The sequence below is a fragment of the Nelumbo lutea genome, chromosome 3 (assembly GCF_056320005.1).
Source record: "Nelumbo lutea isolate HS-2025 chromosome 3, American lotus-T2T, whole genome shotgun sequence".
NCBI classification, from domain to species: domain Eukaryota; kingdom Viridiplantae; phylum Streptophyta; class Magnoliopsida; order Proteales; family Nelumbonaceae; genus Nelumbo; species Nelumbo lutea.
The window spans coordinates 30,826,365-30,846,472 of record NC_142686.1 but is presented as its reverse complement, the minus strand read 5'-3'; the positions used below and the strand labels follow the sequence as shown (position 1 = coordinate 30,846,472).

At 38.7% G+C, this 20,108-nt stretch overlaps 1 protein-coding gene across 3 annotated transcripts in view; it reads right to left on the bottom strand.

Moving 5' to 3' along the window:
• The window catches only part of LOC148864001 (potassium channel SKOR-like), a 61,722-nt gene that overhangs the window by 22,511 nt on the left and 19,103 nt on the right, over window positions 1–20,108 (bottom strand). The window contains exons 8-12 of one of the 3 annotated variants that reach the window (XM_088981474.1): window positions 14,081–14,179; window positions 8,116–8,337; window positions 7,673–7,861; window positions 2,626–2,701; window positions 2,228–2,522 (exon numbers count right to left, since the gene is read on the bottom strand). In XM_088981474.1, the coding sequence (XP_088837600.1) occupies window positions 2,228–2,522; window positions 2,626–2,701; window positions 7,673–7,861; window positions 8,116–8,337; window positions 14,081–14,179 (881 nt within the window). The remainder of the gene's footprint in view (window positions 1–2,227; window positions 2,523–2,625; window positions 2,702–7,672; window positions 7,862–8,115; window positions 8,338–14,080; window positions 14,180–20,108) is intronic. The other 2 variants (XM_088981476.1, XM_088981477.1) reach the window with 2 other exon arrangements.

Here is a 20,108-nt window from a genome sequence, read left to right as displayed (position 1 = left end):
GTAAGAAGGTCAGAAAATGGAATGGCCGACACTAGCTAAGCAAGGAGTTACTAGGGAGGCATTGTTTTGGGCCTGTTTATAAGTTTTTGTTTTTCTTTTTCCATCCATTTTGTGGGTGGTAAGCCTGTAATCTTTTCAATTCTCTAATGAAAGTTACCGTTTCCTATCAAAAATAAAGAAAAAAACATTTTCACTCTATGACTGTGAATAAATTTCTGCTACTTGTATGGGGTAACACGAAATTGCACAACCAAGTCATCACCATGTAGTTCTCCTGTACCCACCGGGAGTAGTTAGTCAGATTTCTTCTCTTCACCGATGACACCCCAATTTCCCACAAGCTCCAATGGCCATCTTTGCATATTGTGATCATTCTAAGTAGTTTGTACCATCCAACTTGACTACAGTGATGGTCCCTGCCCCGAAGGGGTCACTAGCACCACTTCCACCTGGTTTCATTTCACCTGTAGATTTATATTCAACATCACAACCCTCCATAACTCCCAAAACAGATTAGGAAATCAATTGGATATGAAAAAAGAAAAAAAATATATCCCCTTTAGAAGCCTCAAACACGAAGATTCCCTTCTTCGTGGGAGTAGGTAAAGAGAAGAGGCTGTCACTCCCTCTAGAGACCTCCAAAAATCTTGGGACTTGAACCACCCTCAGAAAACACCTAGAAACCTAAAAAACTGGTGTGTCACTTCCTAGGTCAAAATTGAAGAGTACTACTGCAATCAGGATTCTTCTCCTTTATCCAGTTCTTCCTGATTTTGGTGACAAACCCTAGACCTGCTACAAGGGATTGTAGATCCACCAAAAAATCCAAAAATCAGGCACTCTTGAAGTCCTCTATCAGCTCTTTAACTCATCATGCAATCGACTGATCTAGAGCTGCATGATGGAACAGCTCAAAAAATTACTAAAGTTGCTCTGATACCGAGTTGAAAGTACAATAAATCTGATCTGGTTTGAAGTCTGTGAAAAAAAAACAAGAAAAGGAAAATTTGTGAAGAGAAGAGAAGAAGAGAATGGGGAGAAACCAAAAAAAAAAAAAAAAAATCATTTGGCCACCCCTTTCATATCTTATATACTCATAATTAAAAATGAATAGAATGACAAGTACCCTTAGTAAATCAGCTATTACTAAAGACACAAGTAAACACTCTTAACTAAACATAAACTAATAGGCCTTAGGTCCAATAACTCTAGCTAAACTTTAAAAATAAAAAACAAATATTATCAGCCCAATCTCAAGGTGATATGCCAAAGGAGTATACAAAGCTACGGCATACAATGTTGCAGATTTATTATGGATGAAAATTCTAAGTGAATTAGGTACCATGTTTAAGGATCTTTGGCTGTATTTGTTAAATTGGGAAACAATTAATATTATCTCAAAATACAGTATAATATTAAAGAACCAAGCATATCAATGTGGATCAGCATTTCATTCAGGAAAAAGATTCTAATAGAGAAGTCTGCCTACTTTTTGAGAAATCCAAAAAACAGCTGACTGATAATTTCTTAAAGGAGTTGCTAAACCTTGGTTTGATGATAATCTCAGCCAGTTGAGCATGATTAGCATCTACACTCAACTTGAGGGGGACTGTATAGAATAAATTAGTTACTCTTCAATTTCTGATACTGATTTGGTAGTATGGTATTTTACCTTTCTTTTATCCGGCATATAAGTCATTTCTTAGTAAGATTAGTTAGGGCTTTTGTTATGTGTCAATGAAGGGAAGACTAGTAATTCTATCGGTGATTGTAACCACACATATGATTATGAATAAAAGAAAGAGGATAGTCAATAACTGTCTGAATGTTCTCTTTTTGACTCACAAACCTCTCTCCCTTCTTTATATTTTCTCTCATTCATTTTTTTCCTAGGGTTTTCTCTCATTTATTATTCTTCCTCTAATATCGGTTTTCTGCTTAGTACTTCAAAATTTAATTGAGTAGATTAAACAAGAGATGCTTAGGCTAAGAGTTTGAAACCCAAGTCAAAGAAATAAAATAAATGAGAATCCTAGCAACAAATAGAAGATCAGATATATTTAGAATGAGTATTCCAATATGTAAATGAATGGAGGTAGATAATAGAGTAGTTTAACTATTTGAAACCATCATCTCTAGCCTATTATGCTTTTAAATGGCATGCTAAAATAAGGTGCATATAAACATGGGTTTTTCATGTCTTAATGGTTGGATATGTCAATAATACCTGTCCTTGGAGAAAACACTTGCCCCAGCCTCTATCAATATTTTTGCCATCGAATATAATCCCTCTGCAGCAGCTACATGAAGTGGTGTTCGATGATCATAATCTTTGGAGTTTGGATCGAGGCCATTGGATAAAACTCTTTTCAGGAAATCTGAGTCCCCTCTTATAACTGCCTGACAGAGATAACTACTAGCATCAGCAATATTTAGTGATGCCCCTTCCTTGACAAGTAAAGAAGCCACTCGATCATGTCCATTCTTGATGGCTTCTAGTAAGGGCGTAATTCCAAATTTATCTATTTGACAATGATTTTCATAAAATATATTGGTAAGACAAAATGCCAAAGAGAATATAAAAAAGCCAAGGCAGTGCAAGAATGTAAAGCATAAGAAGGATACCTGAATTGTTGATGTTGACCCCTTTTTGAATAAGGAAAAATGTAATATCTTCATATCCTCTTGATGCTGCAAGATGCTGTCAAAAGAAGCCCTTTCGAATCAAGAAAATGAATATTTCTTTGGTTATGTATGAAACACTTAACAAATTTAATACAGAACCTTTCCAATATATGATGCATAAATAATCATTATTTAAGGCCCCATTTGTTTTTTCAGATTCTAAAGGGGGGAGTCAGTCAATGGGATTGTGCTTCTCATTGACAGCTTTTCCCAAATTTGTCTTTCATGTTCATGTAGGACTCAAGGAAAAATCACTTTTCCTAGGTATCACTTACCCAGGTAGGTGATACCCATCTCCCAGGTGGGGTAAGTAACTTTCCCACCTAAGGGAAAAGTTGACACAATATTCTGAGACAATTTTTCCCATTCTGACAATGACTTTTTATGGATAAAAGAGTCATTTTATAATTTTAATTTACCTGAGAACCAAAAGAACACAGGTAAGTTCACTTACCTGGGTATGTGAACTTACCCAAGTAAATAGCTTTTCGAAAAACAAACAAGGCCTAACAGTTTCAAACTTCTAGAGTAACGACCATATAAACCTACACAAGAACTACAATAATGTTTATGTCCATATATAAAATGCTACAATATTTCACTTCCTCTTTGGTGAACGAACCATGATCTCATGGTTGCCAAGCAAGAGTTTCAATTGAGTTACAAGGTCAACCCAAAAAAAAACATGTTAAAAGTCTTAGAAAAATGAAAAAGAAGAATGAGGAGATAATTTATAGTCTTAATCAATAATTAAGACAAGATTAAATATATCTTACATGTAATGTCATATATACTAATGCTACCATGACAGTAAAAGGGCTAACCTAGTGATACAGTCTAATATGCACAAACCAAAGAATGTTCAAAACTTTATAGACAAGGACAAAGCTACACGGTTGCTATTTCTTCAAAATGAAGTAATAGAGGACCTATATATAATGAAGAAGAAAATATCTACAACACAACAATAGCTTCAGCAACAGGTATTAACAAACAAATAAAGAAGAGAAAATAAAGAGGTATCAAGAATAACTTCTACCATAGCTATTGGCTATGGTAAAAACAGGAAATTAAGTCGTTCTTCACTCCTTAGCAAGACCAATAAGATGGAATTGAACAGAATACAATGCTCTCTACAATACCTGCTGACACTCTTTTCTAGACCAGAAAACAACTACTTTCAACTTGCACTTAGATTCAAACTTCAGAATAAGTAGAAACTTCTTTTTCAAACTATGACACTTAATTTTTTATTTCTAATAAAAGAAAATTTATATAAAGAACCAGGATTTACAAAAAATAGTAATTCTGAAACTTACCATAAATCACAACCATGGAAATTATTATAAATGCCAGTAGGTCCACAGGTCAACATGTTGACTTTGATGTTGACCACAGCTTGAAGAATCCAAAAATCAGTCATCTTGAAGCCTTTAGTTAGGACACTTCCACATGCTAGATTGAACTGAAAATCTACAGTATTTGAGCACTATAAGGGTACTTTGCCACCGACAATTCAACCAAACTAAACAAGGTTTGACCCTTCTTCAATCAGTCTACTCTTTCTGGTTGACATTCTGCAGGTCTAATATCTGACCCTTTTTCTTCAATTTCTTTCTTTGAGACTTGCTCAAAATTATCTTTATAGTCACTTGTATCAATATACCTCTTGCAATAGTACCTTGAAATGGATCCTCAGACAGCTAAGTGGGGCACCACAAAAGGATTCATGGTCTACATAAATAAATGTGAACTTTAAAATAACTGCCTGTGGATGGAATAGCAACTTAATATATTAGCAAGATACCAATATTTCTATCTGCTATTATAATTGAAAGCTGAGAAAAAATTGTATAATATAGATAATATAGCCAAACTCCTAGTATATCTCCATAGATTCAATTAGAATGTGTGTGTTTGCCTATATATACACATACATATATATATTGCTGTGGTTTGTTCTGAGACATGGGGTTCAATTCCCAGATTGTACCAACTTGGCTAGCTGGGACACTCATCAAAAAAGGAACAATAGAAATACTAAACTGAATGTACTTCAGGTGGGACAACCAAGGCATATCTTATTTTCCTTTGAGAAGTAAAGAAGAGGAAAGTGGTAAGTCAGATAATCACCTCTTCATCTATTACACATTCAGTAGTGAGATCTGATAAGCAACTTCAAACCCGTCTCCAAGCATACAGAAAGTATTTAGAATAAAAAATAAGAAGAATTCAGTCACTTACATCTGGCCATGACTGCGAGAATGACCGGTATGTATGTAAGTGTATGGCCTTCATCAACAAGTTGTCCAACAGAAATCAGATTAGCAGTAAGATTAGGAACAAAAAAGGTTTCAGAAAGGGGAAAGGAAGCATTAGGTGAAAGCTCAAGGAACAGGTCATTACAACCAATGATATTCAATTTTTCACCATTAGCCATAATGATGTCTATGGTTGGTCATAGAAGTGTTATTTGGGGGTTTAAGGTAGGCACCAATCATAGGATTAGTTGTTCCTGCAAAAATGATCCAAATATGAAACTGAGAATAACAGTAACCAGAAAACTCACCAGACAAGCCGATAGCAGAAAAGGCAAAGGAAATAATAGTGGATACCAGTTATCGAATTTTTTCCTCATCCATGGATGTAGACGGTTCACCCTTAGTAAAAGAGATGTCAGTGGTTTGCCCCTCAGGTTCTTGATATGCACGTGGCTGGTTCTTTTTCTAAATACCCTTAGATGGCCTAACCGGGCAGTTCGGAATTATGTGACCATGTTGTTTGCAATAGGTGCAAACATTCCTCTTGTTGCAATGAGAAGCAATGTGTCCAAATCCTTTACATTCGTAACACTGAGTTTTTGAAAGGTCCTTAACACCAGATTTCTTACTCCCTTGCAGTAGTAAGTAGCTGAGTCTCTTCCCTCAAAAGTTCACCCATCACTGAATCTAAATCTAGAAGAGTTCCTCTACTCAATTTGTTAGACCTGATTATTCAGGTCTCAATCTCATAAGAAAGTGGTTCACCTTCCTTTTCTAAAATTGCTTTTGAAGATACTTGACATTTTCTGCGGAGTCTAAGGATTCTATGTGGACAACTTCATATTCTGCCCACAAGTCAAGGAAACCAGCATAATATTCTTGGATCTTCCTACCTCCTTGACAATAAGCGAAAATCTCAGACTCAATCTGATATTGTCTTGGCATATTGGATTGATAATACACTTTCTCCAAGTATGCATACATCTTTTAGGCAGTATGCATTCTTCTCATGGGTACTGCAATATGAGATACTATCAAACTGAGTATCCAAGAGACAGTTTTCCCATTATCAAGCTTCCACTGTGAATAGGCCTCCACATCTGCCTCACCTGGCATAGTGACCTTACGATTCAAATATCCCCCCAAACCTTTTCCCTCAACAAAGAAATCGAAATGGAACTTCCACATGTTGCAGTTAGTTCTATCAAACTTTATGGGAATAATATCAGCCTTCTCAGCCATTCCAGATTACAACCACAGTTCAAAACAAGTTTCACAGTACTGAAATCGATACTAAATAGAAAACCTAGTAATTAATCACCCAAATAAACTCAGATATTGTTCAAAACAATTGCTGAAGAAATATCTCACAAAACAAATTGTGATTACACTGCAGAAATCCTACTAAGGAGAGTTTAAGTCAAAGACAGTCCAGAAAAGGAATGTTTCAGGACTGTTACACACCAGATGGGATCAAAACCCTAGCAAAAACAACTCAGACTTCAAATCAGATAAAACCCACAATGAGAGATGTCTAGGGTGACACTAACTATAGAGTCTTGGGCTGATAGAACCAGCCAATTTGAAGAAATCAAATAAACACTGACCTATTGGGCGTCTTTTCCAGAGAAAACTTATCACCTTCGGCTGATTAGAATAGTCCTCAAACAATCTCCAAAGTCCAAACTGAGTTCAATAAAGGCCAAACAATCGTCAAATATCCAGGAAATAAAACATGTCCACAACTGGTAGGCACGACCTGCTCTGATGCCATGTCACCAAACCAGTCCGAAGGAGAAGAGCAAGAGTTTTCAAGGGTGTCTAAACAGGTTACTTGACCCCTACCTCAAAGAGCCATATATATTAAGTAATATCAAGAATTACATGAGAGTCCTTGGAGGACTAAAAGATAAAAAGAAGAAAATACAAAAGAGCCCTTAGAGGGGCTGAAATAGAAATACAAAGAATATGAAAAGGACAAGACTATGTACAGCAGGGACTACAGTAATACAATACATTAGGATTCTTCACAATGATAGGCCGTTGATGTTGTATTGTGATAATCAGGCTGCCATCATTGATCATAACCCGATTCAGCATGACAAAACCAAACACATTAAGGTCAACAGACACTTCATACAAGAGAGAGTGGCCTCAAGGGAAGTGTACCCCCCTTTCATCTCTTTAGAGGAACAACTAGAAGACATCTTGACCAAGGGAGTACCTAAGGTAAAGCTCCAACACTATGTAAGCAAGCTGGGCATGATTAACATCTATGCCCAACATGAGGGGGAGTGTAGAGAGATTAGGCCGAATGGGCCTTAGTTTGGTTCAGTTATTTACTGTTTTATTTCTGCTGTAATGGGCTATCTCGATAGGCCCTTAACATCTTTATTTCTTATGGTTTTTGGGTTAGCACCTAACCAGGGGCACCCATGTAATTTCTCTTATACTTATTCCAGCACATATATAAAGGGATTAAGGAAGTGAGAGATACAATTTCTTCTCTCCTCTTCTTTTCTTCCAATTTCTTCTTCTTTCTCCTGAACAGCTCTTTCCCTCTTCTTCTTCCTTATTTTTCTTATTATACAATTAAGAAATTGTTGGACTCGTTTTCTTCTTATATAAAACAAAAGGATGCTTCAGTTTTCATTTTCAATTGCACAATGAAAAAAAAAATACTAAATGGATGAATTATTAAGAATATCCATAGATGAAATTCTTACCAAAGGTGACCTTCCATCATAATCTGTCTTATTGGGATTTGCTCCTGCATGGATTAAACTCCTCAGCTGGTACAAGTCTCCATGATAAACAGCATTATTCACCCTCAAAGCAAGCTCAGCTTCTTGCCTTCCAATGTGAAATGTTATGTCAGATTTAATTTGCTTCATCCGAAGATTGGATTCTTTTCCCTATCAATTGACATGCTGTTAGAAATATAATATATAGTTACTTCTATCAATGAGAATATTATAAATGAAAAAAATCTTATTTGCAATAAAAATAATTCTGTAAATAAATAATAAACAGATAGAATAGATTTAACAATGCATTACATATATATTGCCAAATGCATTGTATGCATTTCTAAGAACTTCAACTACATAGGAAGTGCTAAAAAGTACTAAAAGGAAAATGGGATTAACTACAATTATACATGGCTAACCTCAACAAGGTTGTTCAAAATTGTCCGCCCGTCAAAAAAGTATATCTGTAGAATATTCATGAATGATTGTTTATCAAGTCGCAGGAGCCTACAGAGTTCACACACTCTAACTATGTAAGGCTGAGGAATGTTGCAAAGAATCGAAACCTCCCCAAATGTGCTATTAGGTTTTAGAATCGAAATGGTGTCTTCTGTTCCATTTTCCCCTATGCCTACCTCCTCCTGTACATGGAAACATCTTGCATCAGTACAAACTGTTGAAAAATGCAGAAACGCATATACAGTGAGGTTGACAAATGGAGATAAATCACAAATATACTGTGAACAGAATAGATATAGTGAAAAAATGTCCTCATATATGATCATTTATTCTATGATACCAAGATACCAGTACATGCCAAGCGTACTGGTGTTGGACATGACATACCCCATACAACAACAGGTATCACATGGTCATTTCTAGGTATATTTTGTAGCGTTGATGCTTTTAAAATGCGTAAAACATCTGTTTTAACAAATCATACTAAAATGGAATCTATATAGGTTAAAATTTTAATTAAATATGGAAAGACCTGAGTTTTGAGAAGAAAAGACCAAGTTCAAAAAACCGGACCGGACATAGAACCGGAAGGGAGAGGTTCACAGGTCAGAGGTTCAACTGGGGTCGAACCGTGATGATGTAGCATATATGTTTATATACTACAGGTCAAATAAATACAATATATAATATATTTTACAACTTTTATTATACTTAAATATGATGGATGGATAGCAAGTTTCTTAATTTTTAATGCAAATGACCAGGGTTCAAGTCTCTTACTTTACATTTTTTTAAAATACATATATAATAGAGTAATATATATACAATAAAGTGTCATTAATTAACACAAAGTGGTGGACTAATGATAAATTAAGCAAAACATGAAAAGAGGTCATGGGTTCAAGTCTTGTTGCACATTTTAAAATTTCAATAACTCAATCACCCAGACAGTTTAATGAAACCAGGACCAGTTCACCAGTTTTCTAGTTAAATCGGTTGGTCAGTGATATGACCCAGAAATTTGACACGCAGTTCACAGACTTACAGCAGCGTTCACACACTCGAACATCAACAAAAGAAACTAGTATTCATTCAGCAGAAAACATTAACAGTTGGTCGGTTCTTCGAGAGACCGTCGGCTCTCCCAAACACTCACAATATTCTTTACTCAAAGAAAACATACCCCCCCTATCCCCCAAAGCCACTTCTTATACTCTTCTGATAGCATAACTGACTCCCTCTATAAATGCCCACCTGGCCTAGTTGTAAATGCCCAAAACTCTTCTTTTTTCATAATTGACATAGCTATAAATGCCCCAAGACTCTCCTTATTCCCTCCAACTATAATTGCCCTCATGTGATTAATTGTTCAATTATTCCCCCCCCCCTTAGCTGATTGTTGACCTTTCCTCTTCCTGGCATACGTAAGGTAAATTGGGGCCTATCATTACCCGCCGCCAAAGTCTAACCTTGTCCTCAAGGTTAAAATGAAGAAACTGGTCTCGAAGCAAATCAAAAGGCTCCCAAGAATCTTCAACATCAGGCAGGTCCTGCCAATGAATAAGCACTTCCAACCAGTTGAAGAATGGTAGAATCCATCTTATGGACGCCAAAAAGATAGCGGAATGGGTGGGCGAATTTCAAAAATTTTCCTACCTTCTCCCAACTGAGAATCGCATTCCCTAAATTTAGAATACAATTTTCAATGATCCTACTTGAACCATAATCGAGCCAGATCTGAACCAAAAGGAAAATGGAGGATTATACCTGATCCGGAGAAGCAATATCTCCCAAAGTTAGTTTCACGCCCAAAGAGGACACCAAGATCCGCTCCTGTTGAAGATGACACAGTTGTGGGTGGAACGGAACCAGCAGAGTGCGTCCTACACACTGGATCCTTCTCAAGAACCCTCTGGAAACTCTGAGCACCAAATCTTTTTTAGTCTTTTCTGCAAAACTGATGTCAAGAAATGATTTCTTGATTTCTTTCTTCTGCAAAGATCAAATCTTGCAAGAAGTAATGGCGGCGGCTGAAAGAGAACTCCTGGGACAAAGATGGCTGAATTGCTTCTCTTCTCTTTGGAGTGTGAATGAGATCTAATCTCAATTCGCAGGATGCTTTCTTGCTTACAACCCTTGGTTCGAAATCTGATATTTTTCCCCTAGGGTTTTTCCTCTTTTCTTCTTGATTAAGAAACCTCCTAATTAGGAGTTATCCCAATCCAAATCAGTATTTGGATAGGGGATGATCTTAATCCTATCTGCAGATTAAGTTAGCTTACTCCTAATCTTATCAGGAGTTTACCAGATTCAAATCTGATTTGAATTTGGTCTCCCAGAGTGGATAAGGTTAAAGGCCCAATCCTTTTGCTAACATTAATCTCAGATTCGCCCCATAGATGGGTGATCATATAAGCCCAACTTGAAATGGGCTTTTGGCCCATTAAATGTTCAGTGCTTTAACTAGTTTCCAATCTGCTGCCCAGTTGGGCTTCTTTGTATGGCGTGGGACCCAAGCACTGATCTACACACCAGCCATATGGGTTCGGCCCAGCGTTTACAAGGCCCAGCCGAATTCACTGAAAAAGCTCAGTGAACCCCTGAGCCCATCACATGGACCCTATGGGCCCAACACTTACATTAGGTGGTCCCTAAGCCAAGTCATCTTATAAAAACCCAGGGACTGTGTGCAGGTGCAAGATTAGCCCATCAGGTACTATCCTAAATGGTCTTACACTTAACCTCTCAACCCTTAATGATCAAGCACTGCCCGACAAGAGAGGACCTCTCCCTCGGCTGCAAGGAACATGTCGCACTCTCCACTCACATGGATCCCATGAATTAAAACCATTTGCAAACACTTTGAAACCGTACAAATATATATGTATATATTAATTTTGCAAAACAAAATTCCAACGATTGAAATCAACTGCCGGCAATTTGGTTTCCATCAGAGAGAGTGCATTCCCGATCATTACCTTTGTCCGACAAAGGGGTTGATCCTGTCACTATGATCACTCACTCAGATGAATTCTCAGACTGTCCCAACATACCCAAGTTTTGATCCCCGTTGAGGATCTCACTAATTGGCATATCAAAGATAGCCCGATCCGACACCTAGTGGTGTCATAATCGAGTCTAGGGGTCAAGTGAAACTTTCCAATTTTGTCCATTTGTCTCCAAGGTACAGGGCAATACTGGAAATCTGGTCTGGTTCAAGGATTCGAATAATCCCATACTGCATGTGACTTGGGTCTTACCCTGGTGGCCGAGACAGGCCATCCCAACACTTGGTGGCACACCAATATCAACCTTGGCAGGATAAATCTCCCCAAACTTATCCAATCGGCTGTGAACATTTAAAACTAGCACGAGTCTCTCTAAGTGTCCAGTTTTAGGGTCTTACACAGAATTATACCAAACAACATGAATCAAACATTCACTTTATTTATTTACACTAAATAACAAAAGTACATCAAATCGGATTGAAGCTAAGGGCATACAAAACTGTCTAACACCAGTAACTCCAGGCATAGTGGATGGACGCACACCGCGCACGACAGCAGGATAATGGAGCTTTGCAACTCTTCCAGTCTCTAAATAAAATTCCTTCTTTCTTTGAAAGCTAGACCTTTTCAATCTCTTGACTGCTACCCTTGTTCCATCAGGTAAAAGCCCTCTATATGTGCCACCAATCTTGGCATTTCCAACAAGACGGTTACCTTCACTGAAATTCTTTGTAATTGGCATCAGCTCCTCATTGCTGAAGACTTTCCATGATGGGGTAACTGATGCAGATGTTGATGGATTAGATGCTTTGCGAGACCTTCTGCGCCTCTTGCTCCTCCTGTATGCAAGCAACCAAATTACAACAGCCAAAGTTGTGCAAAGGATCATCCCACTAACAGTTGCTAGGATGATAAGATACTCCTTGTGGCGGCGTAGGTGGTAGCATTTGTTCTCTATATCAAGCATACAAATGAACTCATGAGAGTTGTTGCATCTCTCACCCACAAGGGTTGGCTGGCCATTAGTCACCGATGTACAGGTATTGATTAGATTAATGCCTTTGCATGATGAATTGGAGCCATTGGAGTGAAATGGTGCCCCAGGGAGATGGACTCATTCCCATGTGTTGCATTGTTAGACCACTTCCAACTAAAACCACCTATAGAATTGAAGCCTCTTCCTCCAACCCAACAGCCTCTTGCTGTATTAGTGAATAGTTTTCCAGCAAAACTTAGTTCCTTGGCTGATGTCAGTGCTGCCAAGTGCCCATTATAATCCCTACATCAGGACTCTGATTCATCCCAATAACTGGAGTTTTCTATCAGCCCAAAACACTTGCTCTCATTCGGACTGATTACCGGCAGGTCTCATAGGGGAGCAGAGAGCACCTCGAATTGGCAACGATATTCCTTAACAATAGAAGACTGATGTAACGAGAAGAGATGCTCCTATAAATTACCCTCCTGAGTCGATCGAAAGCGTTCAAGGAGGAGCTCTTTGAATTCTGTCCAACCACGAAAAGGTCGCCGACCATCTTCCTAGTAATACCATGCCAATGCATCGCCCTCTAAACAGACAACTGCAGCTCACAGTCGCTCTACCGGAAGCAAGCCAATACTCTCAAAATAGCATTCCACGCGGAAAAACCAACCGTCAGGATTTTCCCCATCAAAGATAGGTAACTCCAACTTCCGAGGAAGTGAAGCAGAAGTATGTTCCGGGACTGACATTGAAGAAGACGTCCGGAAAGCTGCACTCTTCCCTTTGTCAGCCGCACGACTCGATGCGACTAAAGGAGAAGCCATGTCAGTTGTAGACAAAGGAGCTGAATAGGCCTATTGCTGAAGCAACAAATCAAATCGTCTCACCAGATCTTGAACACCTCTTTCCAAAGATTGTATCGAGTTCTCTAGGGACGAGATCTTCGAAAGTCCAGTAGCTACCTTATCTGGATCGAGTCATTGAAACTCATTGCATAATCCATCCATCTCCAAACGAAATCCAGAATGCAGAGAAGACAGGCGTTCTTCGAAACCCTCCACCTGCGATGTCACTTCCTTAGCTGTCACCATGGCCGAGGAAAGACGTGCTCTGATACCATTGATATGACCCAGAAATTTGACATGCAGTTCACAAACTTACAGCAGCGCTCACACACTCGAACATCAACAAAAGAAACTAGTATTCATTCAGCAGAAAACATTAACAGTTGGCCGGTTCTTCGAGAGACCGTCGGCTCTCCCAAACACTCACAGTATTCTTTACTCGAAGAAAAACATAACCCCCCTATCCCCCAAAGCCCCTTCTTATACTCTTCTGATAGCATAACTGACTCCCTCTATAAATGCCCAGCTGGCCTAGTTATAAATGCCCAAAAACTCTTCTTTTTTCATAACTGACATAACTATAAATGCCCCAAGACTCTCCTTATTCCCTCCAGCTATAATTGCCCTCATGTGATTAATTGTTCAATTATTCCCCCCCCCCCTTAGCTGATTGTTGACCTTTCGTAAGGTTAATTGGGGCCTATCAGTCAGCTGGTTTTCATGGGGTTTTTAACAATTAGATTTCTTGGTGTGTGTGACTGAACCAGCCAAGGCCCCAGTCATGGTTCAACTGGTTCAACCACCCAGTCCAGTTTCCAAAACATTGGAAAAGGCTCAAATTTTGTTTGATATGAACATCCATTTTACATAATTTTGCATGTGCAAATGATGAAATAATTTTGTTTATTTATACTATTGAGGGTGATTCTAGGTAAAAGATATGCCATATAACTTATGGAAGACAGACATCATCCAGTTGTTTATAAAACAACCAAAAAAAGCTGAACATAAATGAATGAATTTTAAGACTTGAGCTGTTGGTTACGTAAAATGATAAATGTAGCAGTTGTTATAAGATAGTGATTTATACCAGCACACCATGGCAGACAAAATAAAGTTGATCTACTACATTTCCTTGATCCAAAATGACTTCTCCTGGAAGAAAGAACTCCTCATGAAGCTTGGTTACCTGTTACAGAAGAAATTTAAACTCTAAAAACTGGAACTTAGGCTGCTTATTCTACCATATCTATGAGTATACCGTAAGTAGAAGTGGTGTGAAAATATAGGCTTGAAATCAAAATTTTCAGAATCAGATAGATGGTCAGCCATCTCATACAAGTGATCAGTAAACCAACTCAAGATGGAAAATGAGACAAGTTATGCACACTAAAAGCACCTATTCTACTATTCAAATTACATTTCATGAAAAGGAAGCAGCATTAAAATTATCATAAAATTTCATAAGACCACTAGACATCAGTGCCTAGAACCCTGGGGGGTTGTTTTACTCAAGTAACAATTCAAGCCATTCCAACATGGAATTGAATTTGAAGTTGAATCATGATTCAAGCAATCTCTCTTTCTCCACCCTTCTATAGTTAATTACCCATTCCACTTCTTCCACCTCTGTCATGTCAATAAATTCACATAGAATGGATGTCTTCACCTTTGAATTGCAACCCAAGAGATTCTATTGTTGAGAGAGCAGTTACTTCTGTTTTCTTTTTCTTTATTTTTTTTTTGATGAATTTTTTTATTTTATTTACACCAAGGCAACTCTCAGCTTCATCAGAAGAATCATCATCTTCCTAGGTTTTTCTTCCTCAATAAAGGTCATGTTCGATAAGGTCTCTTCCTTTAGTAAACCTTGGAAGAAGAGATACCCATCCTTTCTCTCCACCCCAATCTACAAGTTCAGGGCTAAACATCACAGAGTGAAACCCCTCATCTAATTTTCCCTCTGTCCTTTCTGAGCTTGAGGGGTGGAGCCCCTCTTCTATTCTTCCCCCATCATCATCAGGAATCAAAGCTAGAGTCTGGCCTGTACACAACGTCATGGTAAGAGCATCCCCCGACTTCTTCGATTGTTTATTCTCAAAACTCTTCCCCTTATCAAACTCTGAGAACAAGAAGGAATCGGTGAAGCCTACCTCCATCATAGCGGACTGGTATTCTGAGGTACTATGGTTGAAGGATATGTCATCAATAAGCTCTTTCTCTACCCCTAAACACAAAATCAAAACTTCCTCAACCTTACCAAGATGAGAATAGGAGGAAACAGCTCTTAGACTTTCATTAGTTCTAGGGTCTACACTCAATTTCTCCAGAATCGAATGAGCTCTTAGATTTTCTTGGATAGAATCATGTCAGATCCCAAATCCCAAAACACTCCCCATTAGCATAGGTGTATTTTGTTATGTATCGTTTGTACTCACCCCTCCCAAAAACATTTGTAGTCTTTCCCAGGAATCGTTTTGAACCTTCTTCAGCATCCTCTGAAATTTTTAACACCTTGCTTGAAGCATAAGTAACTCCATTCATAAGGTCAAATTTCTTAAAGTACCCCTATGGTTTAGGAAATTGACTAACTCTATCCTTACTGTTTTTTTATCAGCAAAATGAGTTATTTATTAATGCTTGAAAAAAGTTTACAGATCCTTGCTACACAGTATCCCAAATACAGCATGTTGTGAAGCTTATTTATTTGTTACTCTGCAGTTGTTGTTAGTATGCTGTCAGCTAGTTTCTTTTCTTTCTTTTTTATTTGTTTGTTATTAGGAGTGCCGCCAGGGGCATACTTGTAACTTCTTATCCTTTTATATTAAGTGAATATAAATAACAAGCTGGGTGCCGCCAGCTATAGTTTTTGACCCCCAATTGGATCTCTCTCTCCCTTCTCTTCTCCTCTCTCTTCTCTTCTCTCTCATCTCTCTCTCTCTCCAGGAGAGAATATGGTATCAGAGCATAATTCTGGTCTAGAAAGGACCTTTTTTTATATAAATAACACCAATTCCATTAAAATAATGAATAGAAACAAGAAGATCCCCTTAGAGGCGCAAGAAGCAGCCTCTCCAAACAGCAAATACACAAACTACAACAGAGAAAAGATGAATGTTGAAATTAAAACAATAGTTACAATTGTGCCCAGAACAATGTTTCCCTATTTATCCCTTGTTTTGCCAAGACATCAGTAAAAGCATTAACTGATCTCCCAACCCATTGTACTGTTATAGACATATTTCTTGTCAGTCATTTGAATTTCTGTAACTCATTTTTGTAGCCCCAAGTGACATCCTTCGGATTATTTAACCAGTCCACCACTGTCTTAGAGTCTCCTTCAATCAGAAGCTGCTCCACGCCCACTTCTTTTGCAAGAAGTATTCCTTGTATTGCAGCTAGCAGTTCTGCCCGGGTAGAGTTCCCAACTCCTAAAGGGCCAGAGTAGATTAAGACAACCCCTCCAGCCTCGTTCCTCAGTACACCTCCCATCCCAGAGGGACCCGGGTTACCCTGGCTACTCCCATCAAAATTCAGCTTCAAAGAACCAAGAGGAGGGGGGACCCAGCTAGTCACTGCCCTTCCCTTGTAGGAGGAACAGCTTGCTACCAACTTCCAATCCTTCCAACAATCAGCAAAAGTAAAATGGTTAAATAATTCTAGAGTCTTTAACCAATGTAAAGACCTGGACAAAATGCAGTCCTTTAAGGTTTGACTGCTTCTTCTTTTTTCTTGGAAGATTCTGGCATTCCTTTCTTCCCATACTGTCCATAATAATGCTGCTCGTGAGCATCTCCACTTTTTCCTTCCTCTTTTATGGGGCCAAGAGAAGAAAGAAGGGTTAAAGATTGTGCTTACTTCTGCTGGCATATCCCAACTAGACCCAAACAAAGATAGAAGCCAAGCCCAGAGCTCTGCAGTGACACTACAAGATAAAAATAGATGATTACAATCCTCACCATGAGATCTGCAAAGAATGCACCAGTTTGGTGAAATACAAAGGACGGGTCTTCTCTTTTGTATGTTGTCCATCGTGTTTACTTTACCATGCCACACTTCCCAACACAAAGCCATAACCTTGGGGGGACCGGCCTACACCAGACTTCTTTGAAAGGGAAACTCTGATGAGAGGCATAGAAGAGTAGACAAACACTCAATTCCCTCATCCCTTAATCCTCTACAGAAACCAAAATCCCAAGACAAAGTTGGTAAGGATAAATTCGACGGAAAGAATTTTGAGATCACCTCATTTTTATACAAGGAAACAGAGTACAATGAAGGAAAAAGGTCTTTCAAAGGGAGATCTCCAACCCAAATGTCCTCCCAAAACCGAATAGAATTACCTAAACAAGCATCATACCTGACACAGTTAAGGAACTGCGGAAGAACTTTGTGAATTGCTTTCCAAGGTGTGGCTAGGTTAGCCCTCCTTGATGCACCAGCATCCCAACCACTCTCTGAACATCCATGAATACTCTTCACTACTTCGTGCCAGAGTCTATCCCACTCCAAACGCCATCTCCACAACCACTTCCCTAACAAAGCTGAGTTCTTTTTAAGCACATTCCTGAGCCCTAATCCTCCCTCCTCTTTGCTTCTACCCACAACCCCCCACTTAATTAAATGGTCTTTTTTACCTTCTCCCGGTTCCCACAGAAAATTTCTCATCAATTTTTCCAACTTCTTCGCTTCCCTAGACAGTATCCTAAAGACAGAGAGATAATAGGTAGGTAGATTCATAAGGGTAGCTTTTATCAAAGTGATCCCCCCACCCAAAGAGATAATTTTTCTCCCAAACAGCTAGTCTCTTTTCTAGCTTCTCCAAGACTGGGGTCCAGAACCTACTCTCCCTAGGGTTTTCTCCCAACGGAAGCCCTAAGTAAGACAAAGGCCAAGAGGAAATGGAGCACTCAAGACGGCCTATAATCGCCTCAACCTCCTCAAAAACTAAATTTACTCTGGCTATGCAGCTTTTTCCTAGATTGATTTTCAAATTAGAAACTCCTTCAAAAACTGTGATCAATTCTTTCAAATTTTCCACCTTCTCACCGAAAACTCCCTCACAGAAGATCATCAAGTCATCTGCAAACTAAAGGTGAGTGACTGGAATTTGGTTTGTGCCTACTCTCCAAACCCATATCACATTTTCCCTATCATCCCTAGTGATAATTCAACTAAACACATCAGCTACCAAGGTAAAGAGGAAGGGTGAAAGTGGGTTCCCCTGAATGATTCCCCTACTAGTTGAAAAAAAAATCCCTCACCACCCCGTTTACTAGGATGGAATAGTGACAAGAGCTAACACAACCAATCATCCAACTACACCATCTTTCCCCAAACCCACACTTCCTCAAAACCTCTAGTAGGAACTGCCAGTCCACCAAAGGCATTATGCCAAGATTTACCAGTTGCAAGCTGAATCCTCAACCTGTAAACAGGGGAATCGTAGTTTGTCTGCCTATTACTCAGCCCTTACTTCAGTATGGAAAGAATTGGATCACTATCAGGCTATAGAATGGAAACATGATGATGATGCTAAGGCCTATAAGAAGTTAGTTTCTCAGCAATAGGTTATTGCATTCTTGTTGAGACTAAACCCTGCTTATGAACCATTGAGAGTTCAGACCTTAGGAAGCAAAGAGTGTCCTTCGGTTAAAGAGGTATATGCCATTGTTCAATCTGAAGAAAGTAGGCAGAGTGTGACGGTTACAACTAAGGGGGAAAAATAGGTGGCATTGGCTGCAATGGGTAGTAACAATATGGGAAAGAAAAGTGACTCCAAGAAGGTTGATGATAAAGACAAGTTGTTTTGTACCCACTGTTGGCGCACGAGACATACACATGTTGGGACATTCACGAGAAGCCCAAGTGGGCAGTGAAGAACCAAGAACAAGGTAAAGTGCAAGGTCAGAAGAAGTCGAATACAGCACATGTGGCAACCCAAGATACTCAGTTTGTTGGTACTACACGTGACCACTTTACTAGTTCTGACCCCAAGGAAGATATCATGAATTCCTTCAGAGATCACTTGGAGTCATATGGTAGGACTTTGCGACAGATGGATAGTTCAGTTACTAGTACTACTTCATTTGCATCTACATTAAGTAATGCGGCTCTACATTCCATGTCACCACTACCACTGATTCCCCTTAGATCATTGACTCAGGGGCCTCTAACCACATGACCGGTGAGCCAAACTTGTCTCAAACTTAGAGCCTTTTGTTAAGAAGGGATAAAGTGAGGCTTGCAGATGAATCATTCTCCTCCATTGTAGGCCAAGAATCAATATCCCTTCCCCATGGCCTTAACTTGAATAGTATGTTGCATGTCCCCCAACTTCCTATAAATTTGCTTTCAATCAATAGTATTACAAACTCTTTAAACTATAGTGTAACATTTTTTCCTGGTTCATGTGTTTTTCAGGATCTAATTTCTGGAAGGACAATTGGTAGAGGAATCCTAGAGGATGGTCTCTACATTCTCGACAATAAAGATGGTCTCTCGGTGTCGTCCTCGAATTCATATAGTCAGTCAAATAAGAGTCAAATTTTTTGTGGCATAGTAGGTTAGGTCATGTTTCATTTGAAATAGTGAAGTCTTTGTTTCCGATTTTATTTAAGTCATGTTCAGTGTCAGATTTCCAGTGTCAAACATGTCAATTGAGCAAACAATGTAAAACAACTTTTCATTCAAGTAATAAAAGATCCAGTTTTCCTTTTCATATTGTGTATTTTGATGTATGGGGGGCCTACTATTATAATCTCTAAGGGCGGGTATAAGTACTTGATCACATTGATCGATGATTTCTCCCGCTATACATGGGTATTCCCCATGCGTAGCAAAGATGAAGTTCCAAAGATTGTGAATGACTTCCAGAGGATGGTGTTTACACAGTTCCATGTTGAAATACAGATCTTTCAATCAAATAATGCGAAGGAATATTTCCATGGTGAGCTCAATGAGTTCTTTGCCTCCAATAGATCTATTCAATGAGTTCTTTGCCTCCAATCAGAAAGAAAAAACAGACACCTCCTTGAGGTAACTTGAGGGATGATGTTACACATGAATGTTCCAAAAATGATTTGGATGGATGCTATACTTGGAATTGCTTATGTCAT